The following is an 18679-nucleotide window of genomic DNA, read 5'->3' on the forward strand; positions in this document are numbered from 1 at the left end:
CTTCTGAGACATCTCTACAATCCCTGATTTGTGTACTTTTTAAAGAAGTCCTTGTCTTTGACAAACATGTGGGGAAATGCTTATAAGTAAAAACACACATGGAAGTTCTTCAAATGCATGCGGTGGAAAGTTTGGGCATAACCTGTACAGGAAGGGCTATAGGTCTTTACTGAGCAGCAGGAGGGAGTGTGAGAGACCTTACACCTTGGTCTTCACCTCGGTGGTCTTGGAAGGGCATTTCAGATGTCAGGCATGAGCTGCTTCTTGTACATACTGTCCGTTTAGCATAGAAGGTATCAGAACAACAGAAACTCGAGATTTGATAGTAAAGGGTTCGCTTGTCTCTACCAATTCCAAAGCCTGGGTCACTCACCAGAGCATTTCAAAAGAAAACACTGGTCAACTAAAATAGTAATCACCACCTCCATCTCAAGAGAACACCCAATCTTTCAACTCTTCATGAATAATGCACAGTGGACTTCCTTTGTTTTGGGGCAGAGCTGGGTGAGCCAGGGGTTTCATGCATGTTGGGTAAGAACTTCTACAGGACATCAACAGCTCTGGCCCCCATGAAAGTACATTCCAACTTGAGAAAAATGCCAGCAATTCAGTTCATAAACAGAAATTTTCTGTTTAATTTATAAGACACTTTAAAACAGAAATACAAATACAATTGTTAGTGTGTTTCAAATTGTGCCATACGAAGTGGAACCTGTGCTCTCCATTTAGGAAGATCTAGGATGGGGGCAATCACAGCTAAGCACGCCCCCTACGTGTTTTGAGGAATTGCCATTGAACACTCTAATCCCAAACATACCAATCACATGCTTCTCTTACCTTGTGATCATATGGGTTGTAGGAATGAAACACCCGAGATAGATCTTTTGTTCTTTGTTTTTTCTGTGGAAGAAAAAACACAAATATTTGAGCTGACAGCAAAAAAATACATGTCTGTGTATTTTTCTATCTGCCTACAGATAGACTACAGCTTGGTGCAAGCAGACACCAGTCAACTGATAGATACATAGCTCAATTGCCACGGAGCAGGCAGGCTACCTCTTCCTAGAACAGTGGTTCTCAACCTTCTTAATGTTGTGACCTTTTAATACAGTTCCTCATGTTGTGATGACCCCAACAATAAAATTATTTCATTGCTACCTCACAAACAAGTTTGCTACTGTTATGAATCATAATGTAAGTATTTTTGGAAATAGTAGTTTTGTAAGTAGTTTTGCTAAAGGGGTCACAGCCAATAGGCTGACAACTGTGGTTATAGAAGGTTTTGTAATTAAAGCTAATTATCATCTCCAACTATTTCTAAGAACACACCTAAAAACGACAGTGAGGACAGAGAAGCCTTAGCTTGTTTCTTATGGGATGTTTTCAACTCTGTTTTAATGCCACCAACTGATCCTCCAGCACTAGCATCTACTTGAGTGACATCACTGCACTGGGTTGCCTGGAACACCTTGAGTTTGTGTGCTTGAGCCTGCAGCTGGGGGTGGGAGGGCACTTCATTACAAAACTGTTCTACAGTCTAGTACCCAGCATCCTATACACAGTATGCACCCTACAAATAATGGCTTAATGGATCCATGACCTGCTTGAGGCAGAGCAGCATGGAGCTATCAGAAGCCTCACAGGCAGTTTTGAAGAGACAAGGCCCTTCACGTCTCATGAGGCTCTCTTCTCAAGCTTGCTCCCCAGGCCATGACAAGGAGGAAAATGCGGTTCTCCCTTCACCGTCATTGACAAGAAGCTTGTTTGCCACGGTAGCTCATATGTTTCCATATATACCTGTGCACAAGCATGTGCACGTGGACCTCACATACACAGATGGGTTGTTACTGTCAGAGGGCGGAGGCTGTTCACACTGTAGTGACATCTGCTTTCTAGTTCATATTTCCTCCTTGCCAAACGTCCGTGCATGTGTACACAGACTCTCATTCCCTCTTAGGTGCTCTCAAACTCCAAAGATTTAGAAATCCAAATCTTCCCAGCAAATCTTTTTTTTTGTTTGTTTGTTTGCTTGTTTTATGAGACAGGGCATCACTACATACCCCAGGCTAGCCTGGAACTTGCTATCCTACTGTTCCAACCTCCAGAGTGCTGGGACTGAAGGTGTATTCTGCTATACCAGGCTAATACATCAAGTTTTGATACAAGGGCAATCTTTGCACAAACATTTCTATAAGCCTGAAAGTTTGTATATTTTAAAGAAATAAATCGTGCACATCTAGTTTCAGGATCACATTGTATGCATGACTATGACCTTGGCATGACCAAACTGCATGCCTCAAGTATTGCTCCTTTCGATGTGCCTTTGCTCCGGGACTGAATAGGGATCATACTTACATACTATGTATGTGTCTTGTAGAAAGGACACACAATTCTTTCATTATAGTTATCTCTTGTTCATCATGGAATCAACCTCTATGATATCTTACAGTTCTGTCAAGCATGTGACCCATAATGTCCATGATGTCCAAGGAACAAGCAACAGGGGTGCTTCCGTTTGAGTGAGCCCTTGTGATTAGCCATGAGGCCTAGGGAGGTATCTGCCATCTACTCCTGAGCCTTCATGTTATGTGTCCAGCACACACACCCTGACTGCCAGGATCTGATCATAATTACAGTTGCATGTGAGAGTCATTTATACACTCTCACAGTTGTGAAATGGAACAGCTCCGTAGGAAAACTATCTTGAGAGGAAGAATTCCACAGGCATCATTTCCAATCAGTCGGCCTTGATTGCCACATTCTGACGCCCACTGATAGACATCTTTCCTGCTCAAGTTCCCGCCTCTTCTGCCCCCTGTCAAGCAGTGCTTCCAACATAACCCCCTTTTTCTTCTTGCCTGCACAACAGAGATATGTCTTTAAGGAAATAGAAAACAGTTCCCTTAGTCAGTGAAACGTTTGTCTTATGAGCCTCAGAATCTTTTTTGAACAGTCACTTGTCCACCAAAGTTTTCCTTAGCTTATGATTTTCTCTTTCCTTCCTTTACACCCACTTAGGTGGTGGAATGGTTCTTGGCTACACTTCAGTCAAAAGAGAAAAAGAGAGAGAAATACCAACACTTCCTTTAGTGGGAGACTTGATGTAACCCATTGGGGCATTTCCCCCCTCTGAAAGGAAATTGCCCTAGTGGAGATAAGATGGGAAACACAGCAACAATCAATGTAGGAAGAGCCTGAAGGCTGAGTAGCCTCACAGACCGCGGGCAGGTGGGTAAGAAATGGCAAGAGCTGTTTTGTGAGGCCTTTCTATGTGAGTGTGGATAGCCCAAAGCCACGTGTGCCTTCCACCTTGATTTTTATTTCTTTTTATCTTATTTTGGGGGACATAAAAACTTCATGCAAGCTAAATTTATTTTCTTCCACTGAGCTGCACCCTCCCCCTATCCCCGGCCTACACATACCTTTTGTTGTAAACTAATGCAAGTGATTTGGGGAAGACAGGAGGTAAAGGTAATTAAATAATGGTATTTGGATCCCCTCAAAGCGGGTTTTGGGGGGGACCCAGGAAAGACACAGAACTCTACTTCTGATAACCAACTAATTACACACACATTTAGTAGAGTTCTGGCTATGAACCTAAAAAAGGAAATGCATCAACAGTGCTATCTGGATGTCATAGATATTTCTCCTGAAGTTGGTTATATACCCAGTGGTGCAATTCTGGGATGCAGAACAAAGGGTGGTAAGTTATGTTCACGGGCCAATCCAGGCTAACCCCTGTTCTTTTAAGTCAGTTTTGTTGAGGCCCAGGGAGATAGTTCAGTTGGTAAAATATTTGCCATGGAAGCCTGAAGACCTCAGTTCAGGAAAGAGGCCAGACATAATGGTACAGACTTACAATGCAGCTCGGTTGAGGTGCAAATAAGCAGATTCCTGAAATTCTCTGACCAAATAGACGAGCCTAATCCTCAAGCTCCAAGCCACTGAGGGAGAATGGTCTCAAAATATCAGATGACTTCTAAGGAATGGTTTCTGAGGTTTACCTGTGACCTACACACACATAATCCCACAAATGTGCTCAGATTCTCTCACACATACAGTCAAGTCAATAAAGTTTTATTGAAACAGCCACACTCATTCATTTGTGAGTGCTTTCATGCTCCAAAAGCAGAGCTGAGTGGTCCCAACAGAGTTTGAATCCTACCCAGCATAAGGAATTTATTACCTGGCTTTTTGCAGGAAAGAGCCAGTCACTTCAGTTTAGTGTCTGTGTCCCTAACACACCAGTTAGGCATTCCCTGGACTGAAAAGCAAGTAAACAGCTTTCCAGAAAGATGCCCTGCTCCTTCTCCCTGCTCTCTGAAGATAGATGACAAGCCCATACATTGATGCATTAACAATGAATGAAGACTGAGGGACAACAACCAGCTGTCTCGTTTTCATGACTTGATCTTCCAGAGCATTCTATAGGAAGTTATAGAATACTGCCAGTCAGTTCTGGAGCAGGCTGAAATTGAACTGGGGTTCTCATAGCCTTTCTAGATGTATCCTGTGACTTTAGAAACTACAAAAAGGAATCTTTGACAAAGTGTTGGGCCCAAAGTCTCACAGACAAATGATGAAGAGTTGGCCATCATTTGTAGTCTGCATGCTTCTCAGACAGGAAACATGAAAAAGCTACCGTGTAGGAATTACTGAGCCATGCTCTCAGCAGCCTTAATGGAGACCAAAAGCCGAGCCCCAGGTGGAATACTTGGGCGTTTTCCTATGGCATCGGAGCACAGGTCTAAATGACCTCCCACCTTTCAGCCTGTTCCAATAAACACCTCAGTCCTGCAGCCACCTGAGAGTCCTCCAAGCATTTAATAAGTAAACACATAGAACACGCCGCACGATAGACTTGTGACCAGGGTGGCCTGGCAAATGTTTCTCCAGAATTTTGCAAGGTGCCATCAGTCATCATCATCTTCAGTTCCTATGCACGGACGGCAGGGCTAGAGAAGGCCGAGCTCTGCTGTCTATGTGGGTTGCGTGGCTTTGGAAACAAGGCAGTATGCAAGTTTGTCAGAACATCGACATTATGTTTTCCATCCTCTTCATTAAGGCCTCACAATTATTGTTTGTTTAGTTAATTAGTAATTGTTTATTTTTTATTGAGCTGCGTACTCACACCCTCCCCCACCTCACTTTACAAACTGCATTGGCATTCTCTCTCTAAGGTCAGAAACACCTCTATATTTATGAGCAACTCTTTTTTAGGGAAAAAAAAAAACAACCAAACAAAGCTTAAGCCCCACTTTTGAACAGTGCAGGTCGCCAATGTTGTAACCATTTTAACCTCTATCAAGAGCATGCAACTAGGCAGTGATGTAACAGGCATTTAGTCCCAGCACTCAGGAGGCAGAGGCCAGTGACCTCTGTGAGTTCGAGGCCAGGCTGGCTTGGTTATAGTTCCAGGACAGTCAAGGCTACACAAAGAAATGCTGTCTTGAAAATGCAAATGACAAAGAGAAGACTAAATAACAAAACACATTGTGAAGCTCCCTGTGGACAGAGAACCTGTTTTACCTGAGTCTGGGCAATATCCGACACTCTTCTTTTTCTGCTGTTAAGTCAAATTGTCACAGTACCTTTCTCTAGACATGAACTTCCTGCATAAATCTGTTCTAAGAAGAATACAGGACTTCACTTCTACTTATGGATTCTCAAGAATGATAAGGGATGGCAGAGTACTGCATCACAACACAGCATGGTGTGCGGAATGAAGCTGAAAGGGACAAGCTGGAGTTTTAACATACTCCTTTATTTTCCGTTTTTTAGGGGGGCAGATTCCATTATTGGTAGGGAGTCTAAGATGTAGTTAACTCAGCAACTGGAAGACCACAGCAGAAAGATAATAGAAGAGGATGCAGAGCCTAGATACTAAAAGCTAGACTACAGGGTTCTGAGTAGCTGACTTCTAGGCCACAAGGGGACGATTGAGGGAACATGACTGTCTGAAAATAATACCACAGGAGAGTGAGAGAGAATTAAAGGGACGATGACAGTCCCTCAGAAGGGAAGTCAGAACCACATTCTATGTTAACAGAACCAAAAGAACTAAGACATTTCAGATGAAAACAACAGATGAGAGCCAGCAAGGTGGCTCAGTGGGTAGAGGTGCTTTCTAGGTAGCCTGGCGATCAGGATCTATCTGAAGAACCCATGTGAGGGTGGAAGGAGAGAACTAATGTACAAGGAGGTCCTCTAACCGCATACACACACACACACACACACACACAGAAGAGCTAGGACCAGGTCTCACACAGAGCTTCTCAACCTTCCTAACGCCGAGACCATTTAATACAGCTCTTCATGTTGCGCTGACCCCTAACCTTAGCATTATTTCACTGCTACTTCGTAACTGTAATGTTGCTACTGTTATGAAATCTAATGTAAATATATGATATGCAGTCCCCACAGGGTCATGACCCGCAGGTTGAGAACCATTGTCTTAGAAGAAATGGCCACTAAATCAAGGACGTGGTAGAAGACAGCCAGAGCATAGTATGAGACATGCCTGGGGTTTCATGTATGAAGGGATCTTTTAGCCTCCTTCCTCTACAGGAAGTCTAACTCTCATTCATTGCTGCTAGGATACAGACAACAGTGGACCCATTAAGTTTCCTGTGCAATGTGACAGCATTGAGTTGAAGGAACAACAACCCTTGCTTGACAGCTTAGGTTTCCACAAAACTGAGTTGACAGGCAGCGATGCCATTTACAGGTGGTGAGGAAGCAGGCTGAGTATAGGCACACACACAGACAGAACTGGCTGGTAAAAAGGAAAGGTTAAATGAGCAGAAGACACGATATGAATTGATAGAGCAAGAGATGGTCAAACTTGGGATTCAGAAAGAGGTCCCCAAAGAGATTGAAGATGGAGCCCAGTCAGACCAAGATCAATCCCTCCCATGGTGGTGTGAGAAACCACCCATGCTACTGAAACCATCCCAATCAAATGATAATACTCCCTGGGAAAGCTCAGGTGAGGTGAGAGGGTGGGCTGGAGGGTGGGCTGAGGGGCAGGATGGCTGGCACCTGGTGACTAAGTCACAGTATAGAAGAGAAGAAAGAAAAGAGATTCCAAGAGGTTGGCTTCAGCTCTTCGATGAAATGAATAGGCATGAACAAGCCGGCTGGGGGAGGAGAAAGAACTGGCTGGGAACCACGTGGAGAGTAATGAGAAGAAGCCGGTGCTCAGCAGAGGGTACGAAGGCCACAGGTTTGGGGGTTCTGAGCACACTGGTGTCATCTGAAGCAGAACTGGTTTGAGATCATATATGGAGATAACGGAGTGAGAAAGGAGAGATGTGTGTCTCCTGACCCTAGCTAGCTAGCTGTCTGCTCAGAGCTTCCTAAGGCTGAGAGGCAGTTGGAATATGCCAGTGATATCCACCCCTTGCTGCAGGCGAGAATCACTGATGCTTCTGTCCTCTCCAGTGTCTCAGATTTAATTGGTCTTGCGGGACTCTAGACAGCTCGCTGTTCCCAAGGCATGGTTAAATTTGAGATCCAGGATGCTCCTTAAGCTGGCTTCTGACTTCTATGCTACTAGGCCAGTTCCCTAACATCCTTTGGTTCCTGCCATCATCAGGAACTTTTAATCTTCAGCTCTACACTATGCCTGCAGCTCTGCCTTGCTTCCTAACCTTTCCCTTACTTATGACATAGCTTCTCTCTCCAGGAATCCCTCTGGGCCACACAGAGCGTGGGCTGCAGAGCGGGCTGATGCTACATTCCTAAGTTGGTGAATGCTTTGGAAAAGAAAGGGAAAACTAATTTGATAAGCCTAGCTCTTTACTATGTGTGGAAAGCACCAGAAGCTTTATTAAAAGCATGGACAATACCAGGGTCAGTCAGCAATCTCGTGTTCCTACTGTCAGTCCTCCAATGGTGGTCCTGAGATAGCAATCCTCCAAGAAAGCCAAGTAAGGAGGAAGAAAAAAGGTCCCTGGAATATAAACTACACATCTCAAAGTTTCAGAAACCAGTTGGAAACCTGCTGTGGAATATGGTTGGTGTGCACCCTCAAGTACAGAAGAAAACAGGGAAGAGCTCCAAATCTTATCTGCTAACAACATTGTTTGTTATTCACATTCTGAGGATGGAACTCAGGGCCCTCCACAAGCAAACAAGCAGCCAACAAACAAATAAGTAAATAAAATAAAAAAAAAAATAAAATAAAACGTGTTCTGCCACTGAGCTACATCCCCAGCCAGCCCCTCTGTTTTTTCTGAGGCATAGGAGTGTTTCCTTACTGTTCTGTGAGAGGCCTCTTCTGTGACCATAGGGGAAAAACAAGACACAGCTGCAAGTCTCAGGAAGACATTACTCGTTAGTCTCTAGTAAGGGTTGAAAAATAACGAAGGTCATCCTTCATACACTGAGTGGCCTCTCCACTGGCTGGGTGGAGAGGACAGTGGAAGCATTTCCTGCAGGACAAGATGGCAGTGCTAAGGGAAGAATTACAGAGTTGATGAGTCTCATCACCCCAGCATAACAGTACACACATCAAATTGGGCAGATATTACAATGTGCAGCTGATTCGAAAGCATGGAGAGCATCAGTAGGAAACACCTCAAATAACAAGGCGATTGTACGGACCCATCACTGGGGCCCTCAGTGGGCAATAACCAGGGAAGGCTGCCTGTGTGGAGATGGTGATATGTGGTGAAGTGGAAGGGAGCAGCCATGCCTATGTACTGGTACACCCTTTTCTACAGAGAACATTTACTTGCAAGGAAAAGTCAATCTATGTCACCAAGCATGTTGGGTATAGAAGGAAAGACAGCACTCCAGCCTATTTCTGGTCAGTAACCTTAGATTCCACATTCTTTTGTCCTTTATACTCTCTCAGAGTCAGATCAATCCCCAAACCACATATCCATTCAATTCTTTGATGGAGCCTTCCACTACATTGTTATTCTTCTCCTCTTTGTCCTACGAGCCTCCTGACCCACTGTCCTGCTTCACCGATTACCGCCTTCACATACAGTCTATTCTCTGAGCTGACTCCAATAATCCACTTTCTACATAACCTCCATTCTGCAGGCACCATACTAGTGCATCTGAAAGCAAGCCAGCCTGGCATTATTGACTTAACAGAGCTCATGAACTCACAAGGAGGAGAAGCCAAGCCATGTACATACCTAACCAGCATCTAAGCACATACTGAGTGCTGACACGTTGGCAAAATGAATTCCAAATGTTCTGGATGGCAATGTCTGGTATAATTACTGCTTAATAAGAGTGTCTCCACAGAATGGACATCCAGTTCATGACTCCCAAGCAGATTGTTAAATTTCATGCCCATCACCAGTCTGGATGGCACTGTTAAGGCTATAAATGATGCGTCAGGACTCTAGGACTATCATCGTAAACAAGTCAAAGTTTCAGACTTGTCTTCCATGAAATTTTTCTCTCATTCAATGTATACTCAAAGAAAAAAATCTTAAATTATGTTTGCATTTTTATAAAGTTCTTTCTCTATTGACAAATACTATAGGATACAGGAATGACAATGTTGTGCGGGATGGAAGAATTATCATGATGCATAAAACCAACAGATATTCTGTGGTTTCTCCTTACATAAAGACTAAAGGAACAACCAATAAGCATTCAGGATGTGGCAGACACTTACATGCTCTGAGATACCAGGCTTCACAGCAGAGGGTACAAGAATGCCACACCCCACTTCTCAGTTTGGTTTCTATTGCTGTGATAAACACCATGACCAAAAGCAACAAGGGGGAGGCAGGGTTTTACTCCAGCTTCTAGTTTACAGTGCACCAGCTAGCAAAGTCAGAGCAGGAACTCAAGGCAGGAACCTGGAGGCAGGAACTGTAGCAAAAGCCAAGGAAGAATGCGGGTTATTACACTGTTCCTCATAGCTTGCTCAGTCTGCCTTTTTATAGCACCTAGGACTACCAGCCCCGGACTGGCACCCCCACAGTGAACTGGACCCTCCCACAACAATCACCAATCAAGAAAATACAGCACAGGTGTGCCTACAGGCCAATCTGGTGTGGTTCTCAGTTGAGGTTCCCTCTTCCCAAATGATTCTAGCCTGTGTCTAGTTGACATAAATCTAGCCAGCACACCTAAGAAGGCTCCCCTGGACCTTCATCACTTAGAAACTAATTTGATAGACAAAGCAAAGGAAACGGGGCTTCTTTTCAGTGCTACTTATCACTGGCTTGCAACCCTAATCCAAACACATGATATTCTTAAAGTGCTTCAAGTCTTAGAGTCTTGGGTAGAGATGTTCACTTAGCCAAGTCTATGTAAAATCCCCTAAAAGGGAAACTCTTCTGGTCAAAAACATTTCAGGGAGGAGAAATAACCCATGGACAGAAACTTCTGTCAGGAAGATGTTCCTACTATTTCTACTTTAAAACAATCCTTTAGTACACAATACTCTTCTCCCAGAGACAATTTAAGACAATCTGTAGTTACAGTGTTAAAGCTCTGATGTCTACACCACGTTAACAACCCAACAGGTAACCTGGAACAACTAGTGTGCAGCCTGAGTACCAGACTGTGGTTATCTTTGTCTTTACAAACTTCTATTTTTTTTTTTTAATGGTTAAAGAAGGCCAATTGGATTTATTTAACTTTTCCCTACTTGCTTAATAACAATGCTTGGTGGCCATGAATTGTTTTAGAAAGACTTATTACAGCTGAACCACAAAGGAAAGAAGTCCGGCTGGAGACGTCAGTGTGAGGTGACATTCTGGTAGACAAACCAGCACAGGTGAGCTTTGCTCGTCAGCACCCTGGCACTGCAGGCACTTCCTCTCACTGCTATCACACCTACGTTCCTATTTGTTCATGTCCTGTCCCTACACTGATCTAACATCCAGCGAGGCTGAGGCTTGTAGCCAATGCTGTAGAAATGGGATTTGGATCTGTCCAAGCCCTGTTTACATCTGCAGCCTTGTACCGGAGTGCAGAGGCCAATCTGCACAGAGCCTAAGAGGAGTGGGGGTGGGGGGAAAAAGGAATGAAGAAAACTAAATTTCTCTGACCCATGGATAAGCTGCTGTATAGTTCTAAAAACTGATCAAAACCACTGCACCTCCTCCATGACCCCGCATAAGCCCCAGTGTCATCCCATTTGTGGAGAAGCTTGAAAGCTGTTTTGAGGCCGTTATTGCTGCCTCTCTCGATAAGACCAAGACTCATTTTTATTATGATCCCACGGCTGCGACCTGGAGGGTCAGACATGACCAGGGAGGCTTGATAACTCCCCCACTTTCTACATCTAATTTAGCACCTACTGTAAAAAATCCTTTCTATAAGCAAGGCACCCATCACTGATCTCTCCCTCAGACCTATCACACCAATAATATGGAGTCTAAATTTCATTTCAGGGGTGGCTAGGCTTTTTGACCTATCTTCTCTTCAAGTACTATGTCAAAAAATAGAGTTATTTTTGTTCTATATATTAAACACACATTTTCTTTTATCTTTGGCCTTTATGACAAAGGTGTCTTTATTTGATAACCAGAGGACAATTTAATAGACAGCTCAGCCCGCTCCATTGTCTTGTTTTGATGTCAATTCAGAAATCAGCCGATACCTTTTCGTGTTGTAGAGCAGGGCTCCTATACAGAGGTCCACCGGATGTAGATTCTAAGGCTGACCTTTGCCATGCAGAACTGAAGCTACCAGAAGAGAGGGCTCAGGCATACTAGTATGTGGTAAGGGTGGGGGAAAGGAAGTTAGAAAAAGTACAAAGTGGAACAGACTGCTAAGCTTTTCCCTGTGTCATTCAATACCAATGACAATGAGTCCATAAAACCCATGAAAGCTCTCTGGTAAGAGCACTAGCTGCTGGGTGCTGGCATTGAAGCCTTGAGCGATGTACTTCGGTCTCTGGTTCCCAAGGCTTAGGATTAGAAGCTTTGAAGTCTGGAAACTCAGTTCTTAAGTCTGAGTTGTTCCTTGCCTGTCTGTGATTTCCTGTTTGGAGCAGAATGTAGAGAGAGCCATTTGTAACGAAACCATCAATAGCAGAGAGAAGCTAGCATTTTTCTAGTGTGTTATATTCATATCCATGAATCCTCACTATAACAAAATGCCTGAAGATTGTGAATTTTAATCAGAGTTTTGGAGGGATCCAGGGCATGAGACTGAGGGGTGCACCACACAGAGACAGGAAGATAGGTTGGAAGGGGTGAGGCTAGGACCTCCCACTAAGTCTTCCTGTATTGCTGAGATGGAGCCCAGGGTCTCACACATGCTCAGCAAACACTTCACTTTGGAACCTAGCCTATTGGGCTCATCTTTTAATGGCACTACCACTTCAGCACCACCAAACCAAATGCCAAGTCCCCAGTACAGGGATTTTTTTTTCTTTTTTCTTTTTTTTTTCAGAGCTGGGGACTGAACCCAGGGCCTAGCAAGCGCTCTACCACTGAGCTAAATCCCCAACCCCAGTACAGGGACTTTTTATAGGGCATATCCAAACTACCACTGACCCAAAGAGGTTGAAGAGGCTGCTTCCACACAGACTATTTTGTATATATTAGTTGTTTTCAGGAACTACTTACCTTAATACTCCCAAAACATTTGTTGATTATTTTCGGATTTGTGTGTGTGTGTGTGTGTGTGTGTGTGTGTGTGTGTGTGTGTGTTTAAAATCACTTTATATTATCATTTAAATGTTATATGAAATCTGTTCCAACTTTGGCTGTCAGTCTCTTTTCAGACATAAGATTAATACGTTGCCTAGTGTAGCTAGCATTATGTTGACGATTCCTCTGGCTGTGCAGACCATATTGTTCAGTACTACCCTATTTCTTTTTAGTTTCAAAGCCCAAGTTTCCATGTGATATTAAAAAAAAAGTCAAGATTTTATGAGGATGTCTCTGCCTTCCATTTCATCTGGAGCGTGTGGCTGAAGCCTTACCACCTCACTCTGCAGGTACTTGGGGTTAGGTGAGATATGGTCTCAGTCAGATCCCTTCGCATGTGGGAATCTAGTTTTCTCACAGCACTTATTAGACAGATTACCCTGTCTTATCAGACAGATTTTGTCCTCTAGTGCCAAGGTTGAAAAGGAGTTCACCACAAGCTTGGAATTCTCTTTCTACTCTCTTCTGCCTGATTCATCAATGAATCTGCTTTTAAGGCAACTTGACAGTCTTGCTATTAATACAACTTTAAAACAGACTATGTGGTGCCTTTTTCTTTCTCAGAATTGCTTTGGCTATTCAGGGTCTTCATGATTCCACATAAATTATTTAATGAGTTTTTCCATTTTTGTAAAGAATACCATAGGGTGTTTTAACAAGGGTTGTGCTGAATTTGTGTCTGATAGTTTTGAATCTTTGGAGAACACTGTCATTTAAATAATATTAATTATTTTGGCTCATGAACTTTGGATTCTTGTATCGTCTACAGTTCCTTCTATTGATGTTTTAAATAGTTCTGTCCTACCAACATCTTTCACTTCATTGTCTAACTTTACTCTTGACTATTTCTGATACTATTATAAAAAGAGACTTGGTTTTTTTTCCCCCCAACTTGGTCAGTATTTTCTCTTTCTTTCTTTCTTTCTTTCTTTCTTTCTTTCTTTCTTTCTTTCTTTCTTTCTTTCTTTCTTTCTTTTTTCTTTTCTTTTTTTCGGAGCTGGGGACCGAACCCAGGGCCTCGCACTTGCCAACTTGGTCAGTAATTTCATATGGCACTGCAAGTGTGTTTTCAACTTGAGTGAATTGATTTTGTGGATTCATACCTGCATTCCACACAGAAGGTAACATTATCCTTAAACAAAGACTTTCTTTCTGTCTTGTTTTATGTCTTTATTTATTTTTCTTGTCTGATTATTCATTAGTATTTTCAGTAACATAGAAAATGAGAGAAGAAACCATCTTTGTCAAGCAGATATTGAGGTAAAGGCTTTTAGCTTTTTCTGTTATAATACCTGCCTTTGTTTGTTTGTTTGTTTTGTTGGTTTTTTATGGGTTTTGTTGTTTTTTGTTTTTGATAAATAGCCTTAATTCTATTGAGGATTTTGTCTGAACTCAGAAACTGCTGGTAGTTCTGCAGTAGCTCTTGTTAAGAAAAAAACATGAACTTGTCCGATGCCTTTCGTCACCTGAGATAATCATGATCCTTTCTGTTTTGTTTTTCACTGCTGTATATATCACAATTATTAAGTTACAACTTAATAATTAATGTTAAGTTAATCCAGCTTTGCATGGCCGGGACAAGTTCTACTGGGCCATGATATACAATCTTTGTAATATACTTTGATTTGACTTGGCAATATTTAACTGAAGATTTTCAGAATAATGCTAACAGACCATGGTTTTCTTTTCATGATTTAGATAGCGATATAATGTTAGACTTAAGAAATACAACGTTTTAATGCAGTTGGAGCTGGAGCTGGTCTCCTAGACCTTGGACATGCTAGGCAAGCACATTACGGGTGAGCTACAGCCCCGGCCCTCCCTTTTCATCTTCTGGAAGAAGATTCTTTCAAAGCTCTGGCTGGTTTTATTTGATCTGTCTGCTCTCAAGGTCTGGCACACGGCTGTCTCCTTTGGCATACTGGAGGTCTGCTCACCTCTTATCTGTGTTAAGCCGTATGCTTCCTTTCTCCTGTGTCCTCTTCCTTCACCCACTCTCTTATTTGATGATGCCCAGGCTGTCTTTAAAAGCTTTCTGATAACAGTACAGAATCATAGACTGGGAAGCATTTTTCTTTAGCATTGGTCATTGAATGCTCTTTGGGTGCTGTCCAGAAGTCTGAGACACTCGATCCCCGAGCCTTTCAACATGAACTGGCTCTTTCCCCCTGTCGTGGTTTAAGTCTGCCACAGATTCATGATTCAGGCCCATGGTGGCCACTTTTGAAGTCATTAGAAGTACTTTTGAATTATTTCATTATTTTCATTATTTATTTTTCTATTCTGTTTAGAATTCCTGTTATTTGAATGTTGAATATTGCAATAATATTTTCTACCCAATTTCATTTTATCCTATTTTCTAGGTGCATGCTCAACTTCCCTTCTACCCTATGCTCTACTTTGCTTCCACCCATGCTATTTTCCTCGTTTGCTGCCATGTTTGCAGGTTTTAAGAGTCCCCTTAGCTTCTAGAGCAGTATTTGAAATGGTGCCCTGAGCTTGCTCCATGAGTTTAATACTGATGGTAGTTCCTAGACTTGTCTCCTCCACTCACAGTCCCATTTGTTTTCCATTCCTAACCACTCTGGTCTGTTGACACTAGTCTTTTGTTTCATATCAGCTATTAACTTTTCTGAGATGTCTGAAAGTCCATGAGTGGTATTCATTCTAAAAATAAGGGATGGAAACAGGTGACTGGCATTCCCAAGGCCACACTTGACTCGGTGTGAAGTTCTCTATGCAGTGGTCCACCTAGACAGTTTAACTCTAGAACTTCTGTAGGCAATGTTTCTTAGCTTTCCCAAAGAGACACCTTTAAACTCTTCACCGGAAGGCAAAGCCATACGTTACTGGCAGTGTTCTACTTGCTCAACACAAACAGCATTCTATGTTTAGATACCGACTGGAATCTGCTTGCTCTCAACCATATCTAGTGTCCTTCTACGCATAGAATTTCTACTGTCACCTCCTCTGAATGCAGTAGTCACCAGGTATCTTAGTTAGGGTTTTACTGCTGTGAACAGACACCATGAACAATGCAAGTCTTACAAAGAACAACATTTAATTGGGGCTGGCTTACAGGTTCATATCATTATCATCAAGGCGGGAGCATGGCAGCATCCAGGCAGACATGGTGAAGGAGGTGCTGAGAGTTCTACATCTTCATATGAAGAAAACTGGGAACAGACTGAGCATCCTCAGGCAGCTAGGAGGAGGGCCTCTAAGCCCACTGCCACAGTGACACACTTCCTCCAACAAGCCCACACCTTCTAATAGTGCCACTCCCTGGGCTAAGCATGAGCAAACCATCACACTGGGTTTCAGGTGGGACAGGGGGAGGGATGTCACCTAGAAACCAGAGATGGAGGTAGGAGGAAAGAAGAACCTAACTCCTTCATAGTTTATACAGTTTTTCTTATCATAGTGTTTTCTCTTCCTGCCTCATTTTCTCTTACAGAAAGAAGTACCAGCTACTTCCCAAACCACTAGGATCTAATCTCCAGCATCTGTCTTCCAGCACTAGGGATGAACTGGTTGCAAGACTTCCAAAGATACAAAGAAGTATAGATGCTCGAGTCCCTTTTACAAAAGGTGGTGGCAATTGCATTGAGCCTATGTAGCCCACACAGGTCCTTTGGTATACTTTAAAATGAATCTTCTCTTGTTTACTTACAATGCAATAGAAGTCCTTGGTAAGTAGTGGTCATATTGCACTATTAAGGGAGTGGTGACAAGGAATAACGTTGGTTTGGTACAGAGGCATTTCTCCCTAAATGATTTTATCCATGGATGGCTGAACCTGTGGAGAAGGGCCTGCTGCGTATGAACTGGTATCTTAGTTTCTCTGGCCCACTCCACTCTGTGGTCAAGTGCTCAACTGCTTTCCAGCTATCACAGTGCTCCTGAGTCTAATTTATCTTTATGGGTTAAGGATGCTGACAAGACCCTGGTATAGCTGTCTCCTGAGAGGCTTTGCCAGAGCCTGACAAATACAGAGGTGGATGCTTACAGCCAACAATTAGACTAAGAACAGGTTGATCCCCAATGGAGAAGTTAGAAAGAGAACTGAAGTAGCTAAAGGGGTTTGCAACCCCATAGGAAGAACAACAATATCAACCAACCAGACACCCCAGAGCTCCCAGGGACTAAACCAACAACCAAAGAGTACACATGGAGTGACCCACGGCTCTATCCTCATATATAGCAGAGGATGGCCTTGTCCAGCATCAGTGGGAGGAAAGGCCCTTAGTCCTGTGATGGCTTGATGCCCCAGTGTAGGGGAAGGCCAGAGAAGAGAGGCTGGAGGGAGTGGGTGAGTAGGGGAGCACCCTCATAGAAGAAGGGGGAGATGGGATGGGATAGGGAGTTTCCAGAGGGGAAACTGGGAAAGGGGAAAACATTTGAAATGTAAATAAAGAAAATATCCAATAAAAATATGCCATGAACCTTAAACTGTAGTTCTGATAGATTTTTAAATAAGAGAATAAAATCAGATCTCTCTTTTTATTCATTGAAGAATCCTTAGGAGATATTTTAAAGCCCTATAGTTCATATACATACAACAAACTTAGGAATTCCTTTAAAAAATCTAATATAAAACAAAACGAGAAGTCAGCACTCCATGTCACAACCAGGAAAAAAACCACAGCCCAAGGAAACTTAAGATGAAGCTAAAAATCCTATTTTTTGTACACTTTATTCAGAGACTGCAGAAGAACCAAGCTCATAACCTACAAGGGACACTTGTACCAGTAAAAGGGCATTCTGGCGGTGGAATGATAGATTTTCCTTCTTGGTTCCAGAACTAGCTGGATCTTACACGGGAATGTTCCTCCCATTTCTTTATATTAGTTTTCCCTAGAATAACAAGTTCAAAGCACCACAAAGTCACTTGAGAGGTATTTTTGTGATTGCACAGATACCAGAGGTTGAGAGGAAGGGCAGGAGAGAAATTTAAGATGGAAGGGAAGTATTTCTGACTCCAGCAGCCAACACCAATTTCCACGCAGCCAGAGTTAGTGGTGAGTCTCACTGAACACCAGGAGAAACGCTTCAGACATGACCTGTAAATTCTCCTTCGAGCGGAGATTTTTATCATCCATAAATCTCCCCAGCTCCTCTCAACCCACATGCGTTTTGATCGGCACAGTTCTGAAGAGGAAAGTCTACGCGTATTATCCACTGCCAAGTAAACGAGCAGGCACTTCCGGGGGGGCACCCCTGCCTTTTCTAACTTTAGCTTCCTTCTCTGCTCTGGTCTAAATTTGAGCTATTTTATTTTATTTTTTAAAGATAGGCTCAGGCTTAAGAACTGTTAAAAATAATCCAAAAATTTGGAATGGATCGAGACTAAAGTGAAAAATGTCTTAAGGTGCGTGACTGTAGCCATTTAAGTAGTCAGAAAGTGGGAAATGGGACCTAAGTCATTTGAGACATTTTAGTTTTTGTAGCCTCATCACTCTGTCTCCTGTGACATACTTGGATTAACAGATTTTGTCCAAACATGTAAGGCAGAGAATCCAGACAGTGCTCTTAAGCAGTAACCAATTTAAAGTCACTAGCAAGGGGCAGGAGCACATGACAACCTCCAGATGTGCCACGCTGAGGGTACATCTTCATCTTTCCTCTGGTGGGCCCAAGCACACAAACACAGAAGCACAGACGCTATAACCTTTGCCTAACGGTGAAGAGGTCTCAGGCTCAAACTGGGAAAGGAAAAGCGTACGAAGGACCTGGGGATGAGGGGACAACAGGTTGTAACCATGTACATCACACAGGCAGGAGAACACTGCTGCAGGCTGTAACCATGTACATCACACAGACAGGAGAACACAGCTGCAGACGCTGTTGAGAGTTGTGATGAAACCAGAAAATGAACTGTTGATCAGATAAAATGATCAATGCTAAAGTTCTCAAATTCTACTAAAATGTAATTACCTATGGCTCCCCTCTTAGGAAACATACACTAATGACTACAGCATGGAGTTGTCTGTTGTCTGTACAGGCTGTTCAGGGGAAAAGTCTGGCTGTGTCTCTTT

At 42.9% G+C, this 18679-nt stretch overlaps 1 protein-coding gene across 1 annotated transcript in view; it reads right to left on the reverse strand.

The window, feature by feature from the left end:
• Window positions 1-730: 730 nt before the first annotated feature.
• Window positions 731-18679, reverse strand: part of Cdkal1 (CDK5 regulatory subunit associated protein 1 like 1) — a 267428-nt gene continuing 249479 nt past the window's right edge. Inside the window, exon 9 of the mRNA XM_032884235.1 lies at window positions 731-900. Within this exon, the coding sequence (XP_032740126.1) occupies window positions 802-900 (99 nt within the window). The 3' untranslated portion in view covers window positions 731-801. The remainder of the gene's footprint in view (window positions 901-18679) is intronic.

This window comes from Rattus rattus, chromosome 14 (genome assembly GCF_011064425.1).
Source record: "Rattus rattus isolate New Zealand chromosome 14, Rrattus_CSIRO_v1, whole genome shotgun sequence".
Lineage (NCBI taxonomy): Eukaryota > Metazoa > Chordata > Mammalia > Rodentia > Muridae > Rattus > Rattus rattus.